Here is a 27,880-nt window from a genome sequence, read left to right on the forward strand (position 1 = left end):
CTTAAAATTTAAATGACAGACAATTCAAAGTTTTGGTACTTGAAGTTTCATGGGAGAGGGATGGCAAGGATGAAGTCTGCAGTGGACAGGGACCTGCAGTGGACCTTACACCTGAGTCATTAAAATCCCCTAGATCTGGCAAGACACAGGTCATGGTATGTCAAAAACTAAAGTTAGTCCTGATGAACACCTCTGTTGGGGAAATACAACTTTATAAAAAGGATAGATCTATGTATGGACAGTTATCTCATACTGCTAGCCTCAGAATTCAGCACGAGAGGAGGCAGGAAAACAAGAAGATTTAGAAGTTTGCCTCCCACTGTACAATGGCACAGTGCCTAGATAAATCACTTTTTATTAAAAAAATCTCTTTTTTAATTTTTGAAGTATCAGCTAGGTATGGCTATGAGAAGTCAGTTAGAAAAGGCCCATGTATCTGTCCTTATTTTGTTTTTATTGCACACATTTAAAATATAGTACCTTACGTTCATAAGTATTTTGGCTTAAGAACTGTTTAGATTATTTCTGTGAAATACAGAAATGTGTTTGTGACAACTTGCTCTGATCTTAAAGAAAGCAAGCATCATCAAAGTCCTCAGCAACCATTAGAATGGTCTACTTCCTGACCCTTAACAAACAGCAGGACAAAGGGATATAAAGAAAAAGAATAAAGTTCTCAAGGCAGTAGCGATTTTCAACTAAGTTTTCTTTCAATATCCATTTATTGGAACTAAAGATTATCCCATCTATACCAGAGAGATCTCATTAGAAAGGACTAAGAAAGATAAATCCAAAAGTTACCAATTTCAAAAGCTTAGAAGAATGTGAAAGTTGAGGTAAGATGTAGAAAAAGTACTCAGAAAAGCTAATTTTTGCTGTCTTTATATTGTCTGATAATTCTTAAATTACAACACTTAAAGGTCTTACATAACTATTTGATTTTTATCACCAGGAAAAAGATGTTTATTCTCTTAATTTTTAACTTCAATTCTTATTGTAATGTAACTTTCACTTTCAGAAATTTGAAGCTTAGCCTTTACCAAATGTGATAAAAAGGTATGTTCACTTACGCTTCATTAAGGGGAACAAAAATGAAATCTTTCTCAAAAATATCAACATGCCGCGTCCACGTTTTTACTCGTCCATGTCGCTTTTGTTGTATTCTGCAAGAAGAAACCAACATACAATTTGTGGGGTGGCTTATTTTCTTTGAGGGAGTATTTGAGGGAGTATTTTCACCTTAACTTAAATGCTTGTTAAGAATTTCAGGGGATATTCTATGTCTGCTACAGGTCTCGATGTTAGTAGAGTTCTGTTGATATTTCTCTCTATAAAGCATTTTAAGAGTCTTCACTGCACTTAGCTCTATGTGAAACTGACTTATCCACAGACTTACGAAAGGTTTGAAGTTTCATGAATATTTCTTCTTTCTCTTTGATTAAGGCGTTTATAGAAGAATGAACTGAACACATGTATTCTATCAGCATCTTCTTTTTTCAGTTTTTCAAGTACCAAATACCTAATTAGTTAAAAAAAGAAAGAAAAGAAAGAAAAAATAATGGAGGTTTTTAACTCAAAGGACTAAGCACCAGCGCAAAAAGGACTGCTAACAGGTGGTCCCCACCAAATTGTAGCAGCTTCTCACAGAATAGCTATTCAGAGCTGACTATCCACAGGAACTAATTAATGAAAAATTTATGTAAATATTTCAAGGTATTAATATCTCAAGGTATTATTGCTCTGTTTAATTAACAAATTGTTCTGCTGCTCTTGTATTTATTTTTGTTTCATGGCAGGAAAACAAATTTTCAAGGAGTTCATAAAAACCTATCTAAGAAACCCATATTTTGTATTTGAGCCACCAGATCTCCAAACAGTCCCAAGAGTGACACACTCATTTGATTTTTTACTTCTAGAATAACAGATGTTAATAGACTGAAAAAGACACATACGCACCTTTTGTGTAGCACAAAACCAGCAGTATGTAACAATTTAATACACTTCTAACATCTGCAGCATCAGTGACAGCACAAAATGAACTTATGTTATTATGTTAATCAAAACAAATGAAATTCCAGGAAGCACAGATACTCTGTAATGGACAACTGAACTTTAAAAAAGCTTTTTTTTTTTTCTTTTTTTTTTTTTTCTTTTTTTTTCTTTTTTTCCCCAGTAAAATTGCTCTTGATGTGTTAAAAAGTTCAAAGAACCTTTATCCAGATAGGAACAATGTCACTTTCAAGCAGGATGGGAGAAGAACCAAACTTTCTTGCAAGATCACAAAACAATCTTTAAAATTACAGCTGTACATAGTTGGAGACCAAGTGTTATCAACTGAACTGTGCATTTTTAATATCAGAACTTTTCAAGTTTCAGAGTAAAAGACAACTAAAAACTGATGTGAAATAAAACTTACTTTAAATAAAAATCAATAATAACATCATTTAAAAATTCTCCTTCATTTAGACAATGGAGGTCTTCGTTGGTCACAGAAATACCACCTTTAGCTGGAGAAGGTGGATAAACTATCAACCTGAGAAGAAAAATACATTCAATAAGAAGTATGAAATGCCAAAAATTCTCAGAGAATTATTACAGGGCAAAGATAAATATCTTACTTTTCTATAGGACCAATAAATACTGTATGTGGTTCACCAACTTCCTCATCATCATCAAAAAATGGTAACTGTTTATTTCGCTGCTGCATTTTGGACTCAGAAGCAACCTTAAGAGAATAGAGTCAATATTAATTTGCATACTGTGCTCAATTTTACTGAAATGGTAATAAAACTTTGTGAAGCCCAGCAGTGTAATATCTGTTTTTTTTGAGGAATTCAAGTCTGTGGGCTTTTTCCTTCTTTACTTCATCTATTACACTAAGGTCTTTGCTCATTTCTTGCAGAATCACAGAACTTTCTAATTCTTTAAAAAGTAGTTTAATGAAAGCATTAATTAAATGCAACTACAACAGTGCAACTTTATTTTTTGATTGAAATAACATAATTTTACCAGTTGGAAAAAATTATGTTGTCTGATTATTATAGAGATTTCTCATCCCTTAATGATTTTTAAATAACAACATTACTTGTGGACCACTGTATAACTTTCCAACCAAGCTAAACACCCTAAAAAGTACTGTGAATGCACAGACTATTTCCCATAGTTTCATAATCCACCATGGACCAGGTCTGGGAATTTTCATATAAAAGCCAGCAAAAGTTGATGGAATTTTTTTTTGGCTGACTAACACACTATCCTTAGTGTATCTGTAACCCACATAACACAATGACTTAGTTCTAAAACAAAAACATAATTACATTTTTAATTTTGTTTTCTCTGTGAGATGGGCTTCCTTTGGAATTCTCCTCCAAGCACTTAGTAAAGGCAACAAGCCTGGCATTGGCTTCTTCAAATGAAATTTTCACAAAGAAGTCAGAAATATTATTTCTAATACCAATGTCCATAATTATTTTTTCAAATATTGAATTTGCATGAGGATCAAGACCAGTTTCAAAAATCAAAATTATGTACTGTTCTTCCTGACCTGCAAATAAAGCAGAGAGAAAATTATTCATTTAGGAATTAAACAGAATTAAGCATGTTGCAATTATAAACAGATTTCATGGAATTTTAGGCCAACACGAGTACACACTGCTGATCATGTATGTAAGCAGTAATGCCGATGTGAGTAGACAGAAGGATTAACTGCCAAACCTTTCTTATCTACATTTACATAGAGTGCATTCTACCTTTATCAAGAAATGTTAAATATTACATCTGATAAATTCTTAAATTACAGTAATGCAAAGCCAAAATGTATTTTGAAATAATCTGTCTACTGAGAGTAAGACCCTGTAACCAATACTTTCTCTTTTCCTTACTGCAATTCCTAGCCTATTGTTTCACTACAATTTCAAAAATTGTATATTCAGCGTAATTTCCTCTCTGATCCTAGAAGGCTATGCTATAAAACATCATTGTTTTTGAAGAAGTTGGAGAGAATTACTCAGATCAATCAGCTCTTATATAAGTATCATCCACTTATATATGAAAAATCAAAAAGCCGTAAATTGCACTGAAAGAAATTATTTTACACAGCGAGAAAATGGAATAGAATTCAGGCTGCAAATCCCAGTCTCATACTGCTGCCCAACACAGAGCTGCCAGAACCTGTTTTTCTGTAAGAAGAGCCTCAGACACAAGCATAACCATTTCCCTTTGGTCGTTCTTAACCCAGCACGCTAATTCTTGTGAAAAATAATTCAGCAGCATGATTCCCAATTCACTGCACACAGAATTTCGATGTCTAAATAGCTTTTGGGTGTTCCTCTTTTGGGAGCTAGGCATCTACACACACTTGCTTACACAGCTCTTGATACAGGCTTAAATTAATTTCACTGCTTACAAAGCAGAGAGCAACTGTGTTATCACAAAGTGCTCCTGCGTATCAAATGCAATAAAGCAGCTGGATGTAAAACTAACTGTGCCACAGCCTCAGGGAGAAGAACTGGGTGGGGGGGACACTGCTGAAAGCCATGCCAACGGAGGGACTTCTCACACAGACAACTTGGGAAACTTTTTCCTTTTTTTGTGTACACCTGTGTCTGCCAGGGGGTCTAATTCCTGCTCACAGAATTGTGTCCAGGTCCCCTGCATGCTCTCCAATTACTTCTGTAATTATAAGACCTCTTACAGCTCATACTTTTTACAGGACATGGATGAGACTATTATGGGAGCACTCAATTCTGAGATCGTTGAAAGCATTCTTCCTCTGTTTGAATGCATTCATATATATATATGAAACACTGTGTAAGTATAAATCACCACAAAATTTAACCCAAAGAAAAGCCTATTGAAGAGAAGGAGGACTCAATGTTACATTTAACAGGTGTGCATATTAAGACCTTGAAAACTATGTAGAAATTGAATTTAATATACATGAAGATAATCCATGTATTTTCCAAGCAGGTATTTGTCTATCTCATAAGATCATGACAAGTATGCTGGGGCAACCTATACAACTGTTTCTCATAAAGCTAACGTCTGTCAGCAGAACAGCACAGAACACAGAAGTATTACAAAAGCTGCCATGTAAATGTAAAGGCTCATACACAAAAGCTAACCAAACCAACTTGCCTTCATTCAGTACAAATATTAGTGAAAAAAGTTATCCTAAACTGACTAAGTATTGCAACTAGCATGTTTCTGGACAAAGAGAATGCCCAGCTGTTCTGAACTGTACTCCTTCTCAGCGTGGGATGGCACTAGTGTCTGAAAAAACACTACACCTTCCCCAGCCAGTGACAACTCTTTTAATCTTAATGCAGTCATTCATGACCCAAAACATGAAAATACAATTTGAAGTGAATAGTAAAACTAAAATTGTTTTACTTACTGTCTCCTTTACATTCGTACCAGATGTTATCTTTACTCATTTTCAGTTGATCTCTCAGACTGCTACAGGTAGAAGGTACTGTTTGCAGGAAAACCACTGGCAATTTTCGGACACTACACCATTCACATTTAGTAAGCTCTGAAGTTTTCAGGTTAATCTCTCTGATATCACTTTCTATGAGAAAATAATGACATATTTTAATATAGTAAAAATCTCTAAGTTTCCTTTAAAATTTTCCCCTTGATTTTAACACGAAATCACTATGTGCTTATCAAATTTTCTAGAAGTTTCTAAAACTTTGAAATCAACACATATGCAAGAAGTGAAGGCTTTTTATATCTTAAAAGATAGGCTAAATTCCAGTGTCACCTGCCAAGAAAGGAATCAGAAACAAACTATATTCTGCCCACCAACTTTAAATTACTTTTTATTTCACAGAAAAAAATCCTCACAATTTCCAGTGATTTAAATTTGCAGCTATTGCTATGATACATTTTACAGTAAGTTTGTAAAATTCTCTTTGCACATTTATCTTTGACCAAGTTCCCATATGAAAAATAACTTTAAAAAGAAGAGCATGAACACATGCAGAGAAATAATCTGATTGCCTAAGGAAACAAAGGGCTAGTCCTAGTTTGTTCCCCAAAAGAAATGTCAGTTACATGGTAAATTTTCAACACTGCATTTGATGCTGCCAATGACAATGTTGAGTATTTTACAGGTTTTACTGCATTATAAAATTTGATATAGAAGTGGATATACATGTGAAGCTCAAAAAAAAAAGAAAGAAAAAAAGAAAGAAAAAAGAAAAGTACTAAGTGCTCCAACAGACACAACATTTAATGAGTCACCATTCTTATGCTATTGATGAATCAGGTGCCATGGAAATAATTTCACCACGCGGCTGTTTTAACCAAAACTTGACAGCAAATTATATGAAGCTTTTTAGTATTCGATTTTAAAAAATACATTTAAAGCATGAAAACTTGTAGTTTCTACGGATCTGTATTTTAGATGCAAAATAAACACTTGACTGAGCAAGGGCTACCCTTATCTTTAGAGGTTGCGAGACACTTTCTGCATGTAATGACAAAATACAGTAGCTCTCTTTTACAAAGAGCAACAGCAAAATCCAACAGGACTAGATCTTCAGATTGCAATTTAAGATTAACAAAAGGTAACAAAGCTTTTCAGGCCCAGAACAAAGCCCTGCAAAAGGAAAGAAAGGAAACAGAGCAGGAGTTGTAACTCACCATTTCCAAATTATGTCACTATTTCTTTCAGTGACACAAAATATACAACTTTCAGGCTAGAGAAAAAAATTATCCAGAGATTCTAGACAAGAAAGGTCTAAGACACCAGTGTGGCTTTTACTGTCTACTTAACACAACTGAATTAAAAGAAATAATAAAGTGTTAAAAAGCTAACATTTTACAGGAGGGTTACTCTTGCTTTTTATTTTTGTTAATCACTTTCAAGAAAACCTTTGTCAATCATCACCACATTATCTACAGATCAGGCAGAATCAGATCAGATGAAGCAGAACTAATAACTCAGTTGTACACATGTCACAAATTGTGAATTTTCTGACAGTAGAAGGCAGATAAAATGCAAAAGTATTTTGGTTTTTATTCACCAGGCAGTTCAGGTCAAATTTGTATTCTCCATTTTCTTTTCTCTTATCTAACTACAGACACCCATTATAATTTATTACATAAATGACAAAACAAGAAACAACATTTAATTATGATTTACTTGTTAATACCTTTTATACAGTTACTTCATTCAAAATAAATATATTGAGTACTAACATAAAATGAAAAATGTACTCACCTTCTTGACTCTCTAGGCGAATTTTGATATAATCCAGGCAAAACTGAAAGACAACATAATTTTAAGATTTCACATCTTCTGCAAATTTTAATTGACTTAAAGCCTTTAAACCGTTAGCCAACGCATTTCAATCTCTTTCAGTCATACTGACTGTTTTTAGATCTCTCTGAAGTACACAGCTTCCAAAAGCATTTACAATACTCTGAAAAATACACAAATTCTATTTCTTGAAAAGAAAATGTCATCCATCAGCATTTAGGCAAATCAAACAATAGTGCTTTGTAGAGAGATGGAAAGAACAAGTAACACCTCTGCTGTTTCTGTGGTTACTCCAGCAAGAAGTATGCATTCTATGCGGCTGACTGCATACAACTAACATTCAAGGTCTCCTTGAAAACTCCACGTAACTTAAAAGGCTAACAAAAAAAAAAATCTGTAGAAGTAAAATTGTTCAACTCTAGGACAATGCTTCTTCCTCACACCTATCAGTATCAACTTTCTTGTAGCTGTTGTTTTCAATTTTCTTAACAAATGCATGCTAGCCTATAACCTCCCTCCAGCATGCAAAATAAGTTTTTTGAGAGTGTTACAGCACAGCATTTCTATTAAGAACCAGAGCTAGACTGCATGTGTTAGGATGCAGCAATAATTTGAGGTTCTTTGGAAATCACAGCCTCTGAAATTAGAGGCGAACTTACTGTTCCCCAGACAAAGACAAAACATTATCTTGTTCAAATAGGAAAATACAATAGCCATCAAAACCTGAAAAGAGAGCTGTGAAAGAGCAAGGTTACTCACAATCACAGGTTCCACCACCATCCTGCGCAGCATTCCTATCCGGATGCTCCGGCAGTTCAGAATGACACTTTCACAGGAATTTGGGTAATTTAGAGGTAAGGCCTCAGTTACCATCTCTTGAGAAATAACTTTGCGACGTTTTATTGGAGTGTTAGACACAATGTTCCCAAACTGAAAAGTAATTTTCAAGGTTTCAGAATGTCTCACTAGGGTTTATTGCTAAACCAAGCTTGTTAAAACTAATGACTAAATTTTCAGCTACTTTTCTCTTGGTCAACAGGATTACTTACTAGAACATCCACCCCAAACATATACAGAAAGTAGATAATTCCTAAAAGACCTTTTGTATCACCTGAGGATGTTAATATTGCTACATTCAAGAATAAAATAAAAGGCAAACTGACACTTGTAGACACTTTATTGCCATATCCAAATCAAAAATGATGTCTCTAAACTGCCAAAACCAATTTATTTTTATCTTTTGGAAACATATGCGGTCTAGCAAAACAAAGTTATTTTTAATACGTTTAAAAAAGATAAAAAAGCACTAATGCTGTAAAACCACCACAATGCTGGTGGTTTAATTTTTTGTTTCAGTTTTTGCTAATCCAAGCTTTTGGTGACTACTTCTTGAAGTACATTGCCTCCATCACCACATTAGCAGAATACAGTCTTCAAGAAACATAAATAAACAAGCCAAATCAATCTTCCTTAAGGCATCTCCATAGAACTGCTAAGATGTTTTTAGAATAGATTCCAAGGTCAGAAGACTAAACATTGAAAGAAGACCATGTGGTATTTGGTGCCAGTTCAAGAAAAGCCTCTAGATGTTGACTGAACTGTAATCTCAATGAAGCATCCTGTTCACCAAGAGAACAATCTTACCAAAAAACCTATTAAAATGAAAAAATGCCTGCTGATAGCCAGCAGATAAATCTACTTATTTGCTGTATTGCTTATATTGCTCTGTTTTGTTGAAGGATTTTCTGTACACTAGTCTTTTCTTTGGTATTTGTATTGTTTCATAAAGCTGCCCATGAATAAACATTCTTTTTAGCTACAAAATGCAAATAAACTCCCACAGAAAAACTTTCTAAGGGATTCAGTGTTGCTATTAAGACTAAATTTCAAAAATTATTTTGAAGTCCCAAACCAGTAGCCTATCTTGGCAATAATTCAAAACATACATCTGGATGTTTCCTTCATTTTATACACTGGAGAAGGTAGGGATTCTAAATCCCTGCAATTGAAATGTTTTCCTAGGCCTCTCATTAATAAGAGCTTTTCCTTTTTGTCTGCAGGACTGGCTAAATATTATTAAAAGCTCCAAACAAATCACAGACAAACAATAAACCAGCAGAGTCTGAAGTGATGCTATATTCAAGTAGCCTCTTCAGTAAAGAATATATGAATATTCTGAAAGAAAGACAGCTGAATAAAGTTTTTTCTATGATATCTAAGAAAGCTGCTGTGATATCTCCAAATCTTGGTGGGTTCATTAAATCAATGCAAAATTTGTGCTAAATTTCACAAAAAAATTTTTTGTTTCCCCCATTTTCAAAAGTAAGCTCAGACTAAAATAATCTGACATATAGTATTACAGCTTGTTCGTAAAGACTAGTGAACAGGAACGTAAGGATGCACAAACAAGAAAACATTTGGGAGAGTTTCAGAAGCCAGACACCAGTGCCTTCACAATGCAATACTTTCAATTAATTCAGCACCTACTGCCAGAATAACTTAACTCAAAAACTATTTATAATCCAAGCTTTGAGCCTCGCAGCTTTATTGTAGGCTGGAGGTTCACAGCTTCGTACTGATAGTGGTGACTAATTATACAGCATATTATAAACATCCACAATTCCATCAACTACAGCACTAGAATGCTGCCTTCTGAATCTCAACTCAGCAAGGTTTTGGCATCAGTACTTTAGTACTCTAACTCATAAAGAATTGGAAATCTGATCAGATTCTCTTGTTGAATCAAACTCACAATAGTGAAACTGGACAAGAGACTCAAGAATTGTTTTAATCAGCACTATTTTTCCACTATCAATTGCCACATGGAATTAATTCCTGTTAATGGCTAAATAGTGAGATGGCTTGTAACACAGTATGGAAACTGTCCCATTTGGCCACACTTAAGGCGTGCTCATGGAATATTTTTTGTCTTTGCTTCTCCAATTCTTACAGCAGTACTCAAGTAAAAAAAACAAGCCCCACCACAAAAGTCCTAAAATAAGTGCTATTAATTGGGACAGTTGTCAAAGCATTTTAATTTTGAAGGGCCATTATTGATCTCAGTGTCTCTTTTCATGTTTAACTTCATAAAGTTTCAATAGGCAACAGCTGGTACTGACATCTTGCTGCAAAGACCTTGAGCTTCATAGAGAATCCCTGTCCAGTCTCAAAGAGTAAACATTCAACACAGAAGCATTTATGCCAACAGCATAATTCAAATAATTATGAATGCTTGTAAAAATGCAATGAACACATTTTCTTATGTTTCCAGTATTAAGTAAGCAGAGAGACTACTTGATGAGCTGCTGAATAAGAAAAACAATCAAATATAGTCAACTTCTGACAATGCAAAACAAGCTTTTACATATTCCATGTATCATTTTATTCTGTTTTCTTTAAACAAAGCATTAAATAGTACCTGATCTTTCATTCTTGCTTTTCTTGGTAGTGTGACTGCAATTTCTGTATCTGTTGTTATACTACCTATTCTCTGTTCTATTCCACAACTGTTCTCCTTTAATGCTGCTTCCACCTTTCCTGTAGAAGGAGCTGGGGAGGAGCGGGCTGAATCTGCAGGACGAGGTGAAATGCTTTCCATGCTCCTAGTGCTGCCACTATTCTCGTCCTCATCATCATCACTAGACAAAACAACTAAACAGAAAATATTACATTCTCAACCACTACATTTTTCTGTAACAGAAATTTCTTTTTTCATTCTTGGCTTTTCTTGCTAGTGTGATGGCAATTTCTGTACTGCTGTTATACTACCTATTCTCTGCTCAACTCCACAACTGATTTCCTTTAATGCTGCTTCCACCCTTCCTGTAGAAGGAGATAAGACGAAACGGGCTGAATCTGCAGGACGAGGTGAAATGCTTTCCATGCTCCTAGTGCTGCCACTAATCTCATCCTCCTCCTCATCACTAGACAAAACAACTAAACAGAAAATATTACATTCTCAACCACTATATTCTTCTTTAACAGAAATTTCTTTTCAAGTAATACCTTACTTAAGTAGTTGTCCTGCAGTGCCAAAAAAAGTCTATGTGTATCATTATATTATGCATTTACTAATGTTTATTTGGAATCTGGTTGCAAGCATTCTCTGCCTTGTTTTTGATTTAACAAACTAACATACAAAAAATAGGTATCATTAATCCACCTCTAGACAGAAGTGAACTTTTCTTGGTTCTGTCAAGAATTTACAGTAATACAACCTAAAAACTGACAAGATAAATTATAACTGAAATCATCCAAACCAGTAGGACAACATGGTCTAATAAACTAAGCACAGAACCAGAAACATAATTTCCTTTACTCCATCCCTTCCTGCTTACTAAGTTTACACAGAGAGAGCATAGAAATTTGCATTTCACATATTATGAAATTTAAATAGACGAATATCTCAGAAGAAAAGAGGAAGGAAAACACAAAATAAAAATCAAATACTGTCTTTCCTCTTGGGAGAATGAACAATGGAATTCTGCTAAGAATATTGTTTTTTCCAATACCCCAAATGTAAATATCTTTTAAAAAACAAAAGAAAAAAGTCACAAAATAATTTTTGTATTCCCTTATGTTCATCTTTCTTGAAGAGTACCTCTGAATATGAAAAGGAAATTATTAAAAGTTCTGTCCCTCTTCCCCAAGAAAACACACACAAAAAAATTCCACACAACGTTAGTTATGTAAACCTGCACAAACAGTTCCTTCACTATACAGTGTTCTGGGTTTCCAGCTAATGGCTGTATTCATAAAAAGGTACTTACTTGGATCATTTAGTTCAGATGGTCTTGTACTCCTCTGTCTTAAGCTTCCTGTAATTTTAGGATTTTTTGTCCCAGTTATAAGACCAACTTTTCCATTCTGTCGTAACATAGAATGTCCTACAACCTCATTACTCAGTAGAATATCCGCTGGACCTTTTCCAACAGCAGAACTATAAAACTTCTTTGTGCTGAACCCTGTACCTGAAGATTTTTGTCCTGCTGAATTCTGATGTATTGAAGATCGTGATAAAGGTCCCACAGATTCACTTAAGGTGACAGTTTGTCTGGAGACTCTCTGCAAATCCTTTAGAGAAGCACTTTCACAATGTCGGCATTTGGTCTCATTTTCATTTGCCCTCCCACAATTTGGGCATTCAGTAGAATAATCAATCTGTTCCAAAAGCTAAAGGAGAAACAAATACACAATCAGTAGTTGTAAGCAGAAAGACACAATTTCCAGATCTTGCACTTAATTTCTGTTCAGAATTAATCATACAATCACTCAGGTTGGAAAAGACCTTTAATATCATAAAGTCCAACCATTAACAGAGAACTGTCAAGTCATCACTAAACCATATCCCCAGGTGCCACATCTACATGTCTTTTAAATATGTCCAGGGATGATGACTCAATCACATCCCACCTTCCAACGCTTGAAAACCCTTTTGGTGAAATATTTTTTTCAGAATATCCAGTGGAGACTGACAACATTACATTAACAATTACAGTAAGCAGAGAAAGCAAACATTAAAACACAGTTCAATTTTTTATTTCATTTAAGACAATGAAAAATGTTCTGAAAGGAACAAATGTCATTTGGCGCAATTTTTTAAAGCCATTAATGCTGGACAATTCAGATTTTCCTTCATGTATTTTCTTCCATGAACAAAACCTTGCACAATGTTCAGATACATATACCCATCAGCAAGATGGTCCAGTTACACCATTTCTGTAAAAACAGTTCCATGGGACAAATAAAGTAACCCAAGGATCCACAGAGCAATGCTGGAGAGGATTTGAAGAAACCTTGTAAGTCAGATTTATTTGTCCTTCCAAGGTATCTTCTAACAACCCACCAAGGCATGCAGGAAAATTCACTCCTCAAGGGAGACAAAGAAAGGGCAAAGTACATATATTGCTCTAGAGCCACATGTCACAGAGAAGAAAATAGGACTTGAGGAACATCAGATCCCCAAACTTTCAAGAAGTAAGCAGCAGCTGCAAGGGTAAATGTATCCTATCACTGCAAAGACAGGTATCTTTTGTTTTTCTCACATTTACTAGGCCCCATTTAATTTTGTATTACAAGCGTAGAACTTGGACTTCTAAACCTGAGGGATTCAATACTAACATATAAACTACAGAATGATTATCAAAGTGAATATGGGACATCTCTAGAGATGAAAATTTAGTGCATGTTATTGTCTCCTGGAGCACTGAACTCAAATGTCACAACCACTGTACTGTGAACTACTTGAAGGCAACAAATACCTACATCCCATCAAAAACTTTCAAAATCTACTTTCAAAACACAGCTTTCACAATTCACACCTCTCCCCACTCCCAGCCAAGAACACACCTTCAAAAGAGGACTTCCACAGGTGTGGGAAGTCATTTCAAACCCCAAATTTAAAGAGGAAAATCATACAATGAGAACATACTATTTTTACAAAATTTCTGCAATTTAACAAAGCTACACATAACGTAGAGAAACAGAAGCAAAAAACCCCAAGTGTGTAAAATATATCAGATCCTTAAAATCTGAGCTGTGGGATTAGATAGCAAGTGACATGAAAACCAGTGTTGTGCCTCAGTGCTGTTACAGGATGTAGCTCCTAGAAAGACACTGCTTACCACATTGAAGAATTTCAATCAGACAATAAAAATATTCAAGAGAAGGCACCAAGAGTACCTGGAGGATCTTAAGAATGGAGTAATTGCACCCCTTTACTTCAACCACATGCAAAAATTTTAAACCAGTTTCCATATTAACATCATAGTAATTAACTAAAAAAGCAATGGAAATGCCGAAGAGCAATACCAGGTATTTCAAACAAAAGCTAAGCATATATAAAAATCATAGATCTTTTAACCATGGTGTCCTTAAAGGAAGTTTTGTTTTGATAGTCAAACAGTGTGACCTCTATGGGGGCCTTATGAAATTTCCACAGTGGCCTGGGAAGTCGATAAAAAACACAGAGAGCCTTACAGCAATTTCCAAAGTATCTTACATCTGATATTCAAACAAGTTCCTGACAAAAAACATCCTGGTTGGCTGCATCTAGACCAGAGAATGCCATTTGGATGCCTAAGGAGCTCCTCTCACTGGAAAAGTGAGCATCTTAATAAATTAAAGTACTTGAACCTTTGCAGTACTTTTATCTTTAATGTTTTGAGTACGGAAAAAATTATGACACTAAAAAAAAAATCTGTCGAAGAACAAAATATTATTCCTCTATTTCAGCAAATTAAAATTATAAATCTCTGGTTTACCAATCAGCCATTCAATTAAATCACAGATTCTTATTCATTTCTGTGCAGCTTCTGTCTGTTCGAATCAGGGAAGAAATATTTCACCGTTTTTAAACTATGCAACAACTTTTAAAGTTCAACCAGAGTTTATATATTTTTAAAATATAACCTACCTTTGACTGAGTTAGGCATTTTTTTGTAGCAGAAGATAGACTCAAGTCAGATTGATATGAATTGCAATGACCTTTCTGTCGCACCTTTCTCTTAATGTCAGATTCTGATTCAGAGTCGTCTGTATTCTCCATTACACTGTCTAGAAGGGAAAAGATGCAAAAACATTAACAAGAAATGTCCACTCATATACTGTTATAATTATGATCATTTTACCTCTTTACATACACTAACTTGATTGAACTAAATATAAACACATTTTTAAACCTCAAAAAAACTACAGTTCCAAATGTCTCATGATTTGTTGTATGACTAAAAAAAACCCCAAACATCCCCCAAAATAACTTCAAAAATGTAGTTTTGGTATTGCAGGGTCACTCACCGACAATTTTTATCTTATATCTGCAAGAGGCTTTGGATTTGCAAATCTATGCTAACTTCACTGCAAATCAAGTGGAGGGTCTGCTTCCAAAAACAGGAGAGGATGCTAGACTATGCTGATGAAAATCTTTACCACAGAATTACTCGTGAATGCATTTAGAATAACTGGAAATGTTCTGTGCAATTAGGATTACACATAATCATCAAGGTTGGAAGAGACTTTCAAGATCACCTAGTCCAGCTATTAACCTGGAACTGCTATAATCACCTCTCAATCATACCCCCAAGTGCCACATCCAGAAGCCTCTTGAACACTTCCATAGATGGTGACCCTGTCACCACCATGGGCAACTTATGCCTAAACACTCTTTCAGTGACATATTTTTTCTACTTTCTAACGTGAACCTCCTCTGGCACAACATCAAGGCTTTTACCTCTCATCCTTCTACCTAAGACATGAGGAAGAGACTGACCCCACCTGGTTACGTGTTTTCAGGTCGTTCTAGAGAGCACTAAGGTGTCCCCTGAGCCTCCTTTTCTCCAGGCTAAAAGCCCTCAGCTCCCTTGGCTGGCTCATTATAGAACTTGTGCTCCAGATACTTCACCAGCTCCACTGCCCTTCTCTGGACATGCTCATGTCCTTTCTGAATTGAGGGGCCCAACACTGGACACAGCACTCGAGGAGTGGCCTCACCAGTGCAGTACAGACGGACAGTCACCACCCTGGTTCTGTTTGCCACGCTACTGCTGATACAGGCCAGGACGTCATTGGCCTTCTTGGCCACCTGGGAACACTGCCAAGTGTCAACCAACAGATTTACTCCTTCAGATTTACTCCTTCAACACAAGACACAGTAGTAGTGAATTATACTGTCATACCCTGTTTTACACTGGGACATTCATTTAAATATGGTAAGAGTATAGGAACACAGGAACCTATGAATTAAATCTCACTCTGCATTTAAGAAGTGGAATGAGTTGTACTAGAGCGCCTTAGCTGGTTACATGCACAAGCGCTATTTATATTTCCTTAGTTGCAGTCTCCATATTGGAGCTTTTTAAAAAATTTTAAAAATTTAAAACTTTTTTCTGTTTTTTTTTACATAGATATGAACACTTTTTCAATATACATACTGCTGGTCTCAAAAACATCCCACTATGAGAAGATATCTCAAAACTAAAGAATGGCTCATTTTCTAAAAAGAATTAATAACTGGTGGGGCTATTTCCTAAGGTAACTTACTTTAGAGTAGTTCTGCTGAAGATCTTAACATTAACCTAAAATGGCACAGCAGAACAACTTCCCAGGTGACTACACAGCCGAACAGCAGGTTTACAGACTGTATCTATAATAACAAAGCTTAACAAAACACAGGCTATTTTCTTCTCCAATTTCACAATTTCCACACATCAAACCAAACTTTTTTTCTACTGCACCTCCATCAGTATTCCCTAACAACAGCAGATGAACATGTTCCAGCTGAGGTACATTGCTGATGCTGGTTCTTTCATTAACTCCCTCAATGCATGAATACACTTCATACCAAGCACTGGTTACTACATCGCATTTTTCTTGTACTAACACTGCTACAGAAGCCCCTCAACAAAAATTCACAAACAAGCTGGGGGTTTGGGCTCAGTCTAGTTAACTCTAGATATCTGTTCCATCTACAACTCTATGGGTCTAAATTTTCCCTATTTAAAGCCTAATTTAAAGTTATTACATGACTGAACTAGTTGCAGGAATCTGTCAAGGAGGGCAAAAATCATCCCTTCATGCACAAACTTGTATAAAACTAGAATAACACGATCTAAGGCTGTAAGTAGATATGCTAAAGGTTATGTAAGATTTGGCAACACACCCACCCAAATCAGGTATTAAAAAAATTATTCTGCTTAGAAGGAATGAGAACTCTAAAGATAACTTACCCACTCCTTGAGACCGTGGTAATCTAATGTGGTCTGCCTCCACTTTCTGAAGCTGAGGTGGGTATTCTTTTCTGGAAAATGAATTAGATGTATGGTTGTTCTTTTAACAGACACCATTATAATTTATTCACAATTATACATGAACAAAACAAACCTGACATGTATCTGAAAGCTACAATAAGTCACTTCTCCTATTACATGCTATTTGTACACATAAAAGAGTATTACCAGAATGATAGAAACAGCCACAGTAAATGTCTTGGAAGTGTTTCTGATCTAAATCTCCTCTATAATAACAAATAGTCTGGAATCTGTCACTATTAGACCCAAGTTTCCAAATGGTGAAGCCTGCATCTTCTTCTCCTCCTCATTCATGAAATACAAGACAGATACTTCTTAAAGCCAAGAACAGAAACAACTATTATTTTAATATAAAAGTAGATTCCACAAGTCCCACAAGTTAAAAAACAGGAAGAGAAGATGCAAACCAGAGGAAAGACATCTGATGTCAAAAACTGTTGTGGCCAAAAACCAGAAAGAACACCACAGCAGACATGGTTCCTATATATTTGTTTTTAAAATATTGTAATATAGACAAATTACTGGACAATAAATCTTTTGTTGGTATAACTTGCATAATGTAGATATCACAAACTTTTGTGCAGATTAGTTTAATATATGGCATTACAGCAAGATTTGAATCTCCTGAAAGATGTTTTCGGTTTACACACATGTGTGTCAAATCATGCTGATAGCAAATTAAGATTCCTGAAGCTCAGTGCATGTGGGTTACTGTTTGTAGAACTTTTCTTCCTCAGTGCTTACTCAGCCCTGCAGCTACAGATTACTATTCTTGTCATAACAGAGGATGGCACACATCTGAAACACAGGAGGCCTTGCCAACAAACTCACCAGAAACTGGTTTTATTGGAAAGTTAAGCACCGGGCTGCAAATGGGTCACACATGTCCCATACTGCTACTTCTGATTACAAGGACATTAATCAACAGCAAGAGGGCAAAGCAAACAGCTGAAGGCAGTAACACCTCCACTAACAGCTAAATTTTGAGGACCTATCTGACAAAAATTTGGCTATGGATGAAGTAGACTTGAGCTCTAGGTATAAGATTTTATTTCTTTCAGCACAGCATTTCCTAATGCATCAAATTACAAAACCTTTGAATGTTCTGCATTTCTAGGTAACATTATTAACTAATATCTTTAGAGCAAGACTAATCTACAATGCCCTTTGGGACACCTCTTACCTAATACCAAACACATTTGACTGTGTTGATGGCTGAAGCTTCAAAGAAAATTCTGTCAGAAAGAAGGACTGAGAAACAAGCATGGCTACTCAGAATGCAGAGATGTCACAGGACTTTATCGTGACTGCTGGCACACATATCACAGATGACAGATTATTTGTTACTGATTGTGTCAAATGTGTTTCTGAAACAATCCTGCTCCCCCAGAAATTTTTTAATACTTGCACATACAAAAAACTGAACCAAAATTGGAAACTCAAAATGAATATTTATTCACAAATTAAACACATTATTTTTTTAGATTATTTTCCTTAAAAATTAAAATCACGTGGAATTACTTAAGGCAGAATTAGTGGAAATAGAAGACAGAGCTCAAACTTGTCATTATGAGAAGCTGTACTATCAAAAACAATGCTCATGACATTCTAAAGGGTAAAAAACCCCTGGAACATCATTTTAGATTTGAAAAATACAAACACTGCGGTGAGGGTGTGCAAGCCGTTGTGTCACGTGTCATAATTATCTTTCTCTAGTATTTCATAACAACGTCTTGTTTTGAACATAATTACTTCTAGAAAAATTATTTTCTGTAAGATGTCTAAAATGTAACACTTAAATGATATTTAAGAGAAACAATATTGGAACTATTTGTCATTTAAGTGAAAGCGAACAATAAAGTAAGTGATAGCAGATTTAGAGTACTAAAATTTCTTTTAAAATATAGTTGACAATTCAAGGTATCTGGACATTTCTAACTTAAAATCTTTCTTCTAAGAATCATGCATCTGTATTACATTTTTAATATGCAAAATATATTTATCTTATTAAGATAATAAATTCATTATTTATCATATAAGGCTCAATAATCCTTTCACAACAAATCAGAATACACTTGATTTATCTATCCCTGTCTGAATTTTACATTAGCAGCATAGACTCATATTTATTGCTATTAAACAGCTAAACACTTGCAAGAATACAGAAGTGATAGCAAAAAAAAAAAAAGAGTGTATCTTTCTTCTCCCACAATACAGAACTCAAACACTTACAATGAACCAGTAACACCCAAACACAAGTCAGAAAAATCAGCTCCAAGACATCTGAGGCTTCCCAAACACACTTTAGTGTGGTTAGCAATTCAAGGTCAGGCTTGAAGTTGTTTTGAATTAGAAAGAAAAGTGAAGACAACTTTAAAGACTATTTAATTTTAGATTTCAACAACAACAACAACAAAAATTTAAAAACCAACGCTTTCTTGGAGATAGTGACAGCCCTTCCACAAGAGGGCAGCAACTTAAGGCACCTTCTACTACTTTACTGAAAAACCCACAAAGAGAGAGAGAGCACAACACCATGAAGTTTTTACAGACTAGAAAACAAAGTTGCCCTTCAGAGCACAGTGTTTGTTTCTGCCTGAACAGCTGCAGATCCATTAATACCTTCTCCAGTAAAATAGTACACTGAGCCTTTTAAATGTGTGTGAGTGCAGAAACAGAAAGGAAACTGGTTGTTTTTCCAATCAAACATTATATCTACCTTTAAGAGGACTATTTGGGAAAGAAAAAAAAAATCTTTGAACAGATTTAAAAGCATACAACAGTTTAAAAACAAATGTCTTCCTGCTGTTAAACCCTGGCCAAAACGAAGTCTTCCATTTCAACAGGAATAATTGAGGAATCACACAGCTGAAACTGATCAAGATACAAGATCAGCTATATATTGTGTCTAACAGTTAAAAAAAAACAATGCTCAGAGGTGACAAAATTTTAGGCATCTTATTTATCTCCTAGATTATAAACACTTTTACTACCTTTAGGTACAAGGGAAGTAGGTAAGTATTTGAAAAAAAACAATCTCAGGAAGTAGTAAAGCATCAAACAGCAAAACATTAATCGCAGGAGAAAGATCAAGCTTTTTGGGCAATACACAGGACTGAAATACTGAGGCAGCCTGGGCTGTGTAGCATCATGAACTTCTGATGAATTTTACCTGCTAAATGCTACAATATTCTTGAGTAAGCGTGTTTTGCCCAGACAGAATGGTGTCACTGATTTTGTATTTTCAGCAAACATTCATTATTACTGCTATATTCTTTTGCTGATGGAATTGGACCTTAGTATCTTCCCACTGGCCTGGTAGAGAGACCTTTATGAAACTCTCTAGACAAAGTGACATTTTCACTTAAATTTTTTTCTCTTGGAAAACAAAAAAGAGAAAAAAAAAAGGGGGGGGGGAAGGGGCAGGCTCACAATTTCTGGTTATGCCAGAAAACAAATAAATATGAAGAAACATCTGGATCTGGGAATTTGGGAGGGAGTGCGACCTACGATTTGGTACAAGCCACACCAAAAAGGCAGCACCAACTCCTAATTTTGTTGAGGTGCAGGATTACACAAGAGCTGTGTTTAATGGACAGCCTGGCTCTTTGAGAGGCTGTCTTACCCAGCCTTTCCTCTACTTCTGTATGCACTATTTGTAGATGTATCACTGCAGGCAGGCTGTTGGTCTCTACATCATCACACAAAAAGAGAGTAAAGCACAATAAGATTAAAACACAAAACTGCTGAGGTGAGATTTACCTTCAGCATGTGTTAGAGGAAGAGCAGAGTACAAAAGCCAAAGGCTGAAATGAGAAGCAGCAGCACAGGGAACAGTGTTTTCAGAAGACAGGTCAGCCAACCCCATTTGGCCCAGAAAGTCAGGAGCTGCTGCTGCACTTACCATGACAGTAATGATTAAAGCTAAATTTAGCAGCTCCTGCCTACATCATCTTCCCCTGCTAGGACAACAACAAAAAGCAGGCAAAGAAAAAGGAACATATCCAGTAGTACTGGATGAAGAAGCAGCAGGTATCCCCATGAGGAAATTACGATCACACCAGCATGGAACTCAAACCTTTTCTTCTATGCCATACAGTGACACTTAACTGGCTGATGAATTTGATAGTTCTACTGGCTATTTGATAGTTCTTTTAAGTAGAAACTAAAGGCAGCAAAACAGAAAGGCTTGATTTTCTGAATTTGAAATAAATCTAGGAAATCCTGAATTCACAAAGAACTGTGCTATTTATATCATTATTAGTTAAACATTAAGTATAATGTTAAACAATTCAACCCGGTGTCAAGCTCATACTGCCAAAAGCCACCTACACAGACAGTATATTTACAAAAACTCAATGAGATCGTTACTATCAAGAAAACATTTCCACTAACATATAAATTTCAGCTATATATGAAGAAAAAGAGATGTATGGTATTTCATACTGCTAACAAAATATTAACAGCAGTAAACCAGAAGCAAAACAAGTGAGAAATTAGCCTGAAATGAACAATAAAAACCCAGTGTGTCAGGTTTTGCTATACATCTTCTGTTAACTGCTTTAATATATGCACTTCATGAACAAAATACACACAATAATGCAATAAAAACCTTTAATGCTATCCAAACCAAGCTGAGATGATAGAGTAAAAGCTGTTGAACAGCCTACTAGGAGCTTCAGAATAATTTTACTAAGATGATTCAGAACCATTCTATTATACAAAGTTCACTGCTCTACAAAAAGAATTAGCACTGAATTCTTAAAATCCAGAGAATGTTTATGCAATTTTGCACTGGATATATAAATAAATTTCCAGTGGAAAATTACCCAATGTTCACAGTAACACAGCATTACTTAGAGATGGATGTAAAGGTCCTTTTTCAATAAAAGCGAGTAAGCAAACCATAAAAACAGAACTAAAAACAATCAACCCCTACCACATATGAGCAGATATGATTGACTGGATTCAATATTCTTTAACTAGCATTAATACAGCACTCAATCAGGTAATTTTCTTAATGCTTATTTTCATGCTCATTTGATCAACAGTAAGCTTACCTTTCCTTTCGGTCCAGATTGCTTAAAATATGAAAAAAGAAAAAAACACATAAGATGTAAAGCCCCACATGTGTTGCACATCACTAAATGCAAAAGTTATTAAATATAAATTGTAACTGTTTCATTGTCTTTCACTCACCAGTCTAATTTTGAAACAAGCATTGTAATTTTTTCACCACATTTTTGTCAAAGTAATTAGGAATGCACAAACACTACTTCACAGACAGCAACAGTCAGTGGCCTAAATACATTGACTTGACTCTTTTTTTCTCTTTTTCAATGAGAAAATTTTGATTAACACTTAACTTAACCTGGTCATCTCAATTCACTTGCAATGTAGAAGCCAATAAGATAGAATTCTAATACACAAATTATTATCAAGCCTCATTTCCAATCACAGAACCATTAAAGCTGGAAAAGACTTCTAAGACAGAGGACAACCACTAAAACAATCCCTGCTTGCCATGCAAAACAGGGAAAAAAATTATCTAAGAACTTGTTTCTAACTATTAAAAAATGTATGCGTTTAAACTGAGAAACAAATTTCAGCAGCAGTCCTTAAATATTTAAGAAACCACATGGAAAGGCTAGAGAGGGATAAATGGAAACCTCCTTCTGAGGTTTAGGCCAAAACAAAAATCTCCCAAAAGAACCTAGGAACTAAGGCCACTAGTTTTACAAGCATTTTCATTAACATGAGTTAACACAGAAATGAATGTAGCTGATGGTCACAATTCTGGTCCTTTGTATACCAAGACTGATATAAAAATAAATCTAACTAAGCTTAGCACACAAACAACTTGAAAATAGCATCTAAACATCTCCTGTCTTTTCAAAATTTGCAATAGGGAATGCTGTATGCTCTTTGATCTATGTGACTGTTCCTCCCCAACATCAAAAGCCTAACAAACTTCTGACATATGTGCATTACATTAACTGCATTTTAGAACAGAACAAATTCAAACTGATTCCTGTTTTACTTCAGCCAAACCAAACAGAGTAATGATATTACACAGTAATAAAAACTCATCCTCTTTTCCTTTTCACAAACAGTACACTCACAAGAACAGAACAAACTAATTCTGCTGTTACTCAGAAAACAGCAGGAGTGGAAGCAAAGCAGGTAAAAATGTAGTCCTGATAACCCGACAGAGTGCAGTATGAAAGTACATTCCATCTCCATAGTGCTCTGGGAAGAGAGTAAAAGGACTTCAAAACTGAATGAGACCGTGGCAACTTAAAACTGGGGTGGGAGGTAATGAGCCAGTGCTGTGTGAAGGTGGAAAAGAATTGCTCCTAGCTGGAGCTAGCCTTTACTAACAATAAACAGTGCTTTTGTGCAGGTCACACCCCAGTTTATCAATCCAGTCAGATCCAAACGTGTCTGGATGGAGCCATATCCTGTATCCTTGCATCCTTGGCACAGTTAATATGTAACTTGGATTAACTGTTTACAGGTGCTTCCAAGAGTCACCCTGTTAAGGAACACATATCTAACACTAAGGAAACTTCAAGGCAGGAAAAAAATTCCCAGAATGTCTGATACTATGCACTGTCATTACATTAGATGCCTTATTTATTTTAAAATTCCTCACCAATTGAACACATTCAAAGGAATTCTCACTTCGATACCTCAGGAAGATTAAGAGATGAGAATTCCAGACTGATCACTGTCCCTACCAACTGCTTCATGCAGCTCACGGTTAAGGTCTGTTAAATATGCAATACATACATGCTATTTCAATGCCAAGTCTGGAAGCACAGTCAGTCCACAGCATAAGACAGAACTATGCATTCATTAAATGAAGCAAAATAGTGTGATCCAACTACAACACTAGGACAAGCTATATCTGAAAATCTGTTGTATCAGACATGAACAAATTTTAATTTAATCCCCAGATTCCACTGGGAAAAACCATGAATACTTATCATAATATTATTTTGAAATACCAAATTTTGTTGTGCTAGAAACTTACGTTTTAGATATGAGTACAACAGATACTCAGACAGACTTTAAATTAACATGCATGCGCAAAAAAAAATTGCAGGAGATAAGAAATGCAGTACAAATCATACAAATTCAACTTGGTAGAGATTGCAACTGAGTTCCTAACCAGCTTGCACCATGTGACCCCATCCCCACCCAAAGAACCCAGTGAAAGTAACAGAATCTGTTATGTCAGTGCCAGAGACTGAAATTGCTCAACTCATTTAATAATGTTCTTATTTTTGGTTATCCTTTCAAGAACCTACCACTGATTTAAGTACAATATATTAGGTCAGATAAAATTATCTTCCCCATGTTGTTACAGATCACCACACCATAAAACAATCTACTAATGCAAAAAATTAACAGAACACAACTTTGTGTCACCTGCAAATTAGCACAAGGAAAACAAACCCCAACGATTTAAAGCTCAATTTCCACGCTATCAGCTCTTCTGTCTTGATATATACCTAGAATATTATTCTTGGTTTGCCACTCACATTTTCTGCTCAAAGTCCTTTTACAGGAATCACCACCAACACTTACTTTTAAACTCATGTATTGCCTAATGTCAGTAAAGACTAGCTAAAAAAGGATATCAAAAAAATTCCTACACAAGTAAAAATATATGACCAAAATATATTACCCACTTTATATGGTCTGGAATTTCATATTATGGTCAGTTTTATATAGTCCTATTTTAGTTGGCTTTTTTTTTGACTATTGCCTTCTCGCTCAGAAACCTATGTGTTCAACATCAAGTAGCCCTGAAATCTCTCTTATTTATTAAAAAAAGTCTGTCAGGAAGCCACATTTTATTGATTTTCAATCCTCTAACTCAGAAAGAGATTTAGAAGCTTATAAAAAGCAAGTCAGTTGATTCAGAAGCTACTGGAATTAAACACCATTTGCAAAGTTCCTATGTAAAGCTCACCCTTAGTCAATTAGATCATGCTGGTTCTGATACCCTCCAGTAACAAAGCACTGCTTTGGATTGTTATGACTATTTCCTGCCTTTAAAACTCCAAAATATTCCTAGAATAAGAGTTAATTATCTGTTGCTAATGTAAATGAACTACAATAACAATCCTAAAAGAAAACATATTTGGAACACTCAAGATGACTATTATGCAATTCACACAATATTCAGCTTGCCTATGTTATGCAGTAGTTTTCTTTCTGCATGTCACACATGCCAAGTCACTACCTTTTTTTTCTTCACATTACATCGTAGGCTTATAAAGAAGTAAATCCCACAGGCAAGAAAGGCAAGCAGGCAAATCTGACATCCCCTGAAGATTAAGAACCTCTGGAGCAGGTTGAAGAAACCTATGGCATTGAACTTGGCAAGATGAATCCATTTTAACTGGCTGCTTGAAGAACCATTTCACAACAAAGCTCAATCAAGTACACGAGTATTATCAAGTCAACATTCAGAGCAGTCTTGCATGATTTTGCTTACTTCAAATCATTTTCATTAGCACTGCATATCAAAATTTTATCCTTCAGAATAACAAAAAGCTCCATAAACAAACAACTCCTCTCCAAAAGAGCCCCACAAATAAAGAAAAGCAAGCACAAACACACACAAACAAATAAAACCCACCAGAAAGGAAAGAGCATGAACGCTTAAAGATGCCCCACATTTTCCTCAATGGGACTGAACAAAAATATTCTGAAAAGGACTTCATGCAAGAAAAAGCACAACTGATTGAGCCTAAACCATACTTCTAACATAAACCCCATCTATCAGCTTAACTCATGGTAAAACCTGCCAATCCTTTTTAGTCACCAGCCTCACAGTGATTGCAAGAAATGCAAAGAACTGAAAAGAGATACCCACTACTGCATCTGCTATTACTAAGGGGAAAGAAAATGTCCATCCTATATACCATTTATAGACCACAGTACTGTTTGAAACAGAAATAGGCAACAACCTAAGCCCTCAAGGACAGGGCAAGACAGTAACTCTCCTGTGAGGAAAGGCTGCAAGACTCTGGGCTGTTCAGCCTGGAGAAATGAAGGCAGACCTTACTGTGGCCTAAAAGATAGATGGGGACAAACAGTTCAGCAGCGCCTGTTGCAATAGGACAAGGGGTAACGATTTAAAACTAAAAGAGGACAGATTCAGACTAGATAGAACAAAAGTGTTTTGCAATGAGATGGTGAAACACTGAAACAGGCTGACCAGAGAAGGGGTAGCAGCCCCACCCCTGCAAGCATTCAAGGTCAGGTGGCACGGGGCTCTGAGCAACCTGATCTAGTTGAAGATGTCCCTGCTTATGGCAGAGGGGTTGGACTAGACGGCCTTTAAAGACCCGTACAACCCAAACTTCTATGAGTCCATTATTTTGTGACTGAAAAATTCCTTTCTCAGTCTGTTTATTAAATGCCAGATTACTCTAATACATATTTGGATCACATCATTCACTCACATATGGGCTTTCTTTTTCTGAGGTCAGCAAATCCAACTGAAGGAAGTAGGATGAAAAAAATAAAAAGGATAATTCCTGCATATGATACCACCACCCTAAAAAATCTATACTAAAAAAACAGAGAAGAAAAAAAGGTGGAAGAAGAAGGAGGAAGCTACAAAATGCAGACAGGATAAAGCACTCATAAGCAATGGTGAAAATCCACAGAATTCATAAACAAAAAGAGCTTTGCATGGATAAACTTTGAAAGAAAATTCCTTAACAGAGCTCCTATCTCATATGCTTGTGAAACACATTGTGTGTAAAAAATACCTACAACCCACCCTTTTACAGAGTTTTAAGTCTCAAACCAATGAAATTCAATTCAGCACAGTTCAGTAAGATTCCCTGGTTTCTAGTCATCCTTTCTAAAAATCATTTACATAGATGCAAAACCTTGCTTCTGTTAAATGTTCCAATTCATGTTTTACACTATATTTACAGACCATATACAATCTTCAGATCTATAATTTAATGTTTACATTGATCTTACACAAGATGGAGTTGCTGTGACTTAGTATTTGCTGATCATGTTGTCAGTTATGTGAATTTCTACTGCAAACTGTTTGTCTATTTCAAGGTATTTTCTCAAAATATTTATATTTGCAGGTGCCCTCCTACTACCTGCCAGCATTCTTTACAATTACTAAATTCTAGTGTTGTATGACAGTAATTCCTAAATGGTTTTATGAAACTTTAGTAATTAAGGGCAAAGCTCATAATCAAGAATGCACTCATGTGATTACTTAGATTTCCTTAAAACACTTCACAGCATAAGGAAAACCATCACATACAAAGCCAGAGAGGATTTTTTACAACTGGAAACATCTGGAGAAACAAACAGAATTAGTCTTACCTTTGGGCTGCTGTTTTTACTACAGTTGTCTGTGCGTGTGCGTGGTGAAAACGTCTGCCATGTACCACAGTCACAGGACCAGATATATTCTGAGTATTTTCACTGCAAACATACAGAAAAATGTTTAAGAAAATACTCTGGTGTGTTTGTACAGTCTTAGGTAAAACAGGTGGTGCCCTAATTTTACAAGACCAGGCTCACAACATGAAGTATTTCAGTATTTCTGGACCAGTAATACACATTAAGATCCTTTTACAGGCATAAAAACATTCAGGCGTATAATAAAATGGACATATAAGAATATACACTTTTTTTTTTCCTGGAAGAAAAGGTAAAGATTTTTTTACTCAACCCTGTACTTCAAAAAGACACTGCCTTTTTCAATGACTTGTAATCACTTATAATTAATTTTACCCTTTCATCTCTCATTTTA

The 27,880-nt window shown here is 35.5% G+C and overlaps 1 protein-coding gene across 5 annotated transcripts in view; it reads right to left on the bottom strand.

Annotated features, from left to right (window-relative positions):
* The window catches only part of SENP6 (SUMO specific peptidase 6), a 72,995-nt gene that overhangs the window by 15,012 nt on the left and 30,103 nt on the right, over positions 1–27,880 (bottom strand). For 2 of the 5 annotated variants that reach the window (XM_066179664.1, XM_066179663.1), the window contains exons 5-18: positions 27,448–27,549; positions 22,131–22,151; positions 16,990–17,060; positions 14,682–14,821; positions 12,037–12,439; positions 10,686–10,918; positions 8,027–8,197; positions 7,229–7,271; positions 5,396–5,569; positions 3,318–3,544; positions 2,619–2,725; positions 2,417–2,533; positions 1,397–1,519; positions 1,071–1,163 (exon numbers count right to left, since the gene is read on the bottom strand). In XM_066179664.1, coding sequence (XP_066035761.1) covers positions 1,071–1,163; positions 1,397–1,519; positions 2,417–2,533; positions 2,619–2,725; positions 3,318–3,544; positions 5,396–5,569; positions 7,229–7,271; positions 8,027–8,197; positions 10,686–10,918; positions 12,037–12,439; positions 14,682–14,821; positions 16,990–17,060; positions 22,131–22,151; positions 27,448–27,549 — 2,025 coding nt within the window. Of the gene's footprint in view, positions 1–1,070; positions 1,164–1,396; positions 1,520–2,412; positions 2,534–2,618; positions 2,726–3,317; positions 3,545–5,395; positions 5,570–7,228; positions 7,272–8,026; positions 8,198–10,685; positions 10,919–12,036; positions 12,440–14,681; positions 14,822–16,989; positions 17,061–22,130; positions 22,152–27,447; positions 27,550–27,880 lie in introns of those variants that run through there. The other 3 variants (XM_066179661.1, XM_066179665.1, XM_066179666.1) reach the window with 2 other exon arrangements.

The sequence above is a fragment of the Chamaea fasciata genome, unplaced genomic scaffold (genome assembly GCF_029207755.1).
Source record: "Chamaea fasciata isolate MVZ Bird 193981 ecotype frontalis unplaced genomic scaffold, bChaFas1.0.hap1 SCAF_3, whole genome shotgun sequence".
In the NCBI taxonomy this organism is placed as follows: domain Eukaryota; kingdom Metazoa; phylum Chordata; class Aves; order Passeriformes; family Sylviidae; genus Chamaea; species Chamaea fasciata.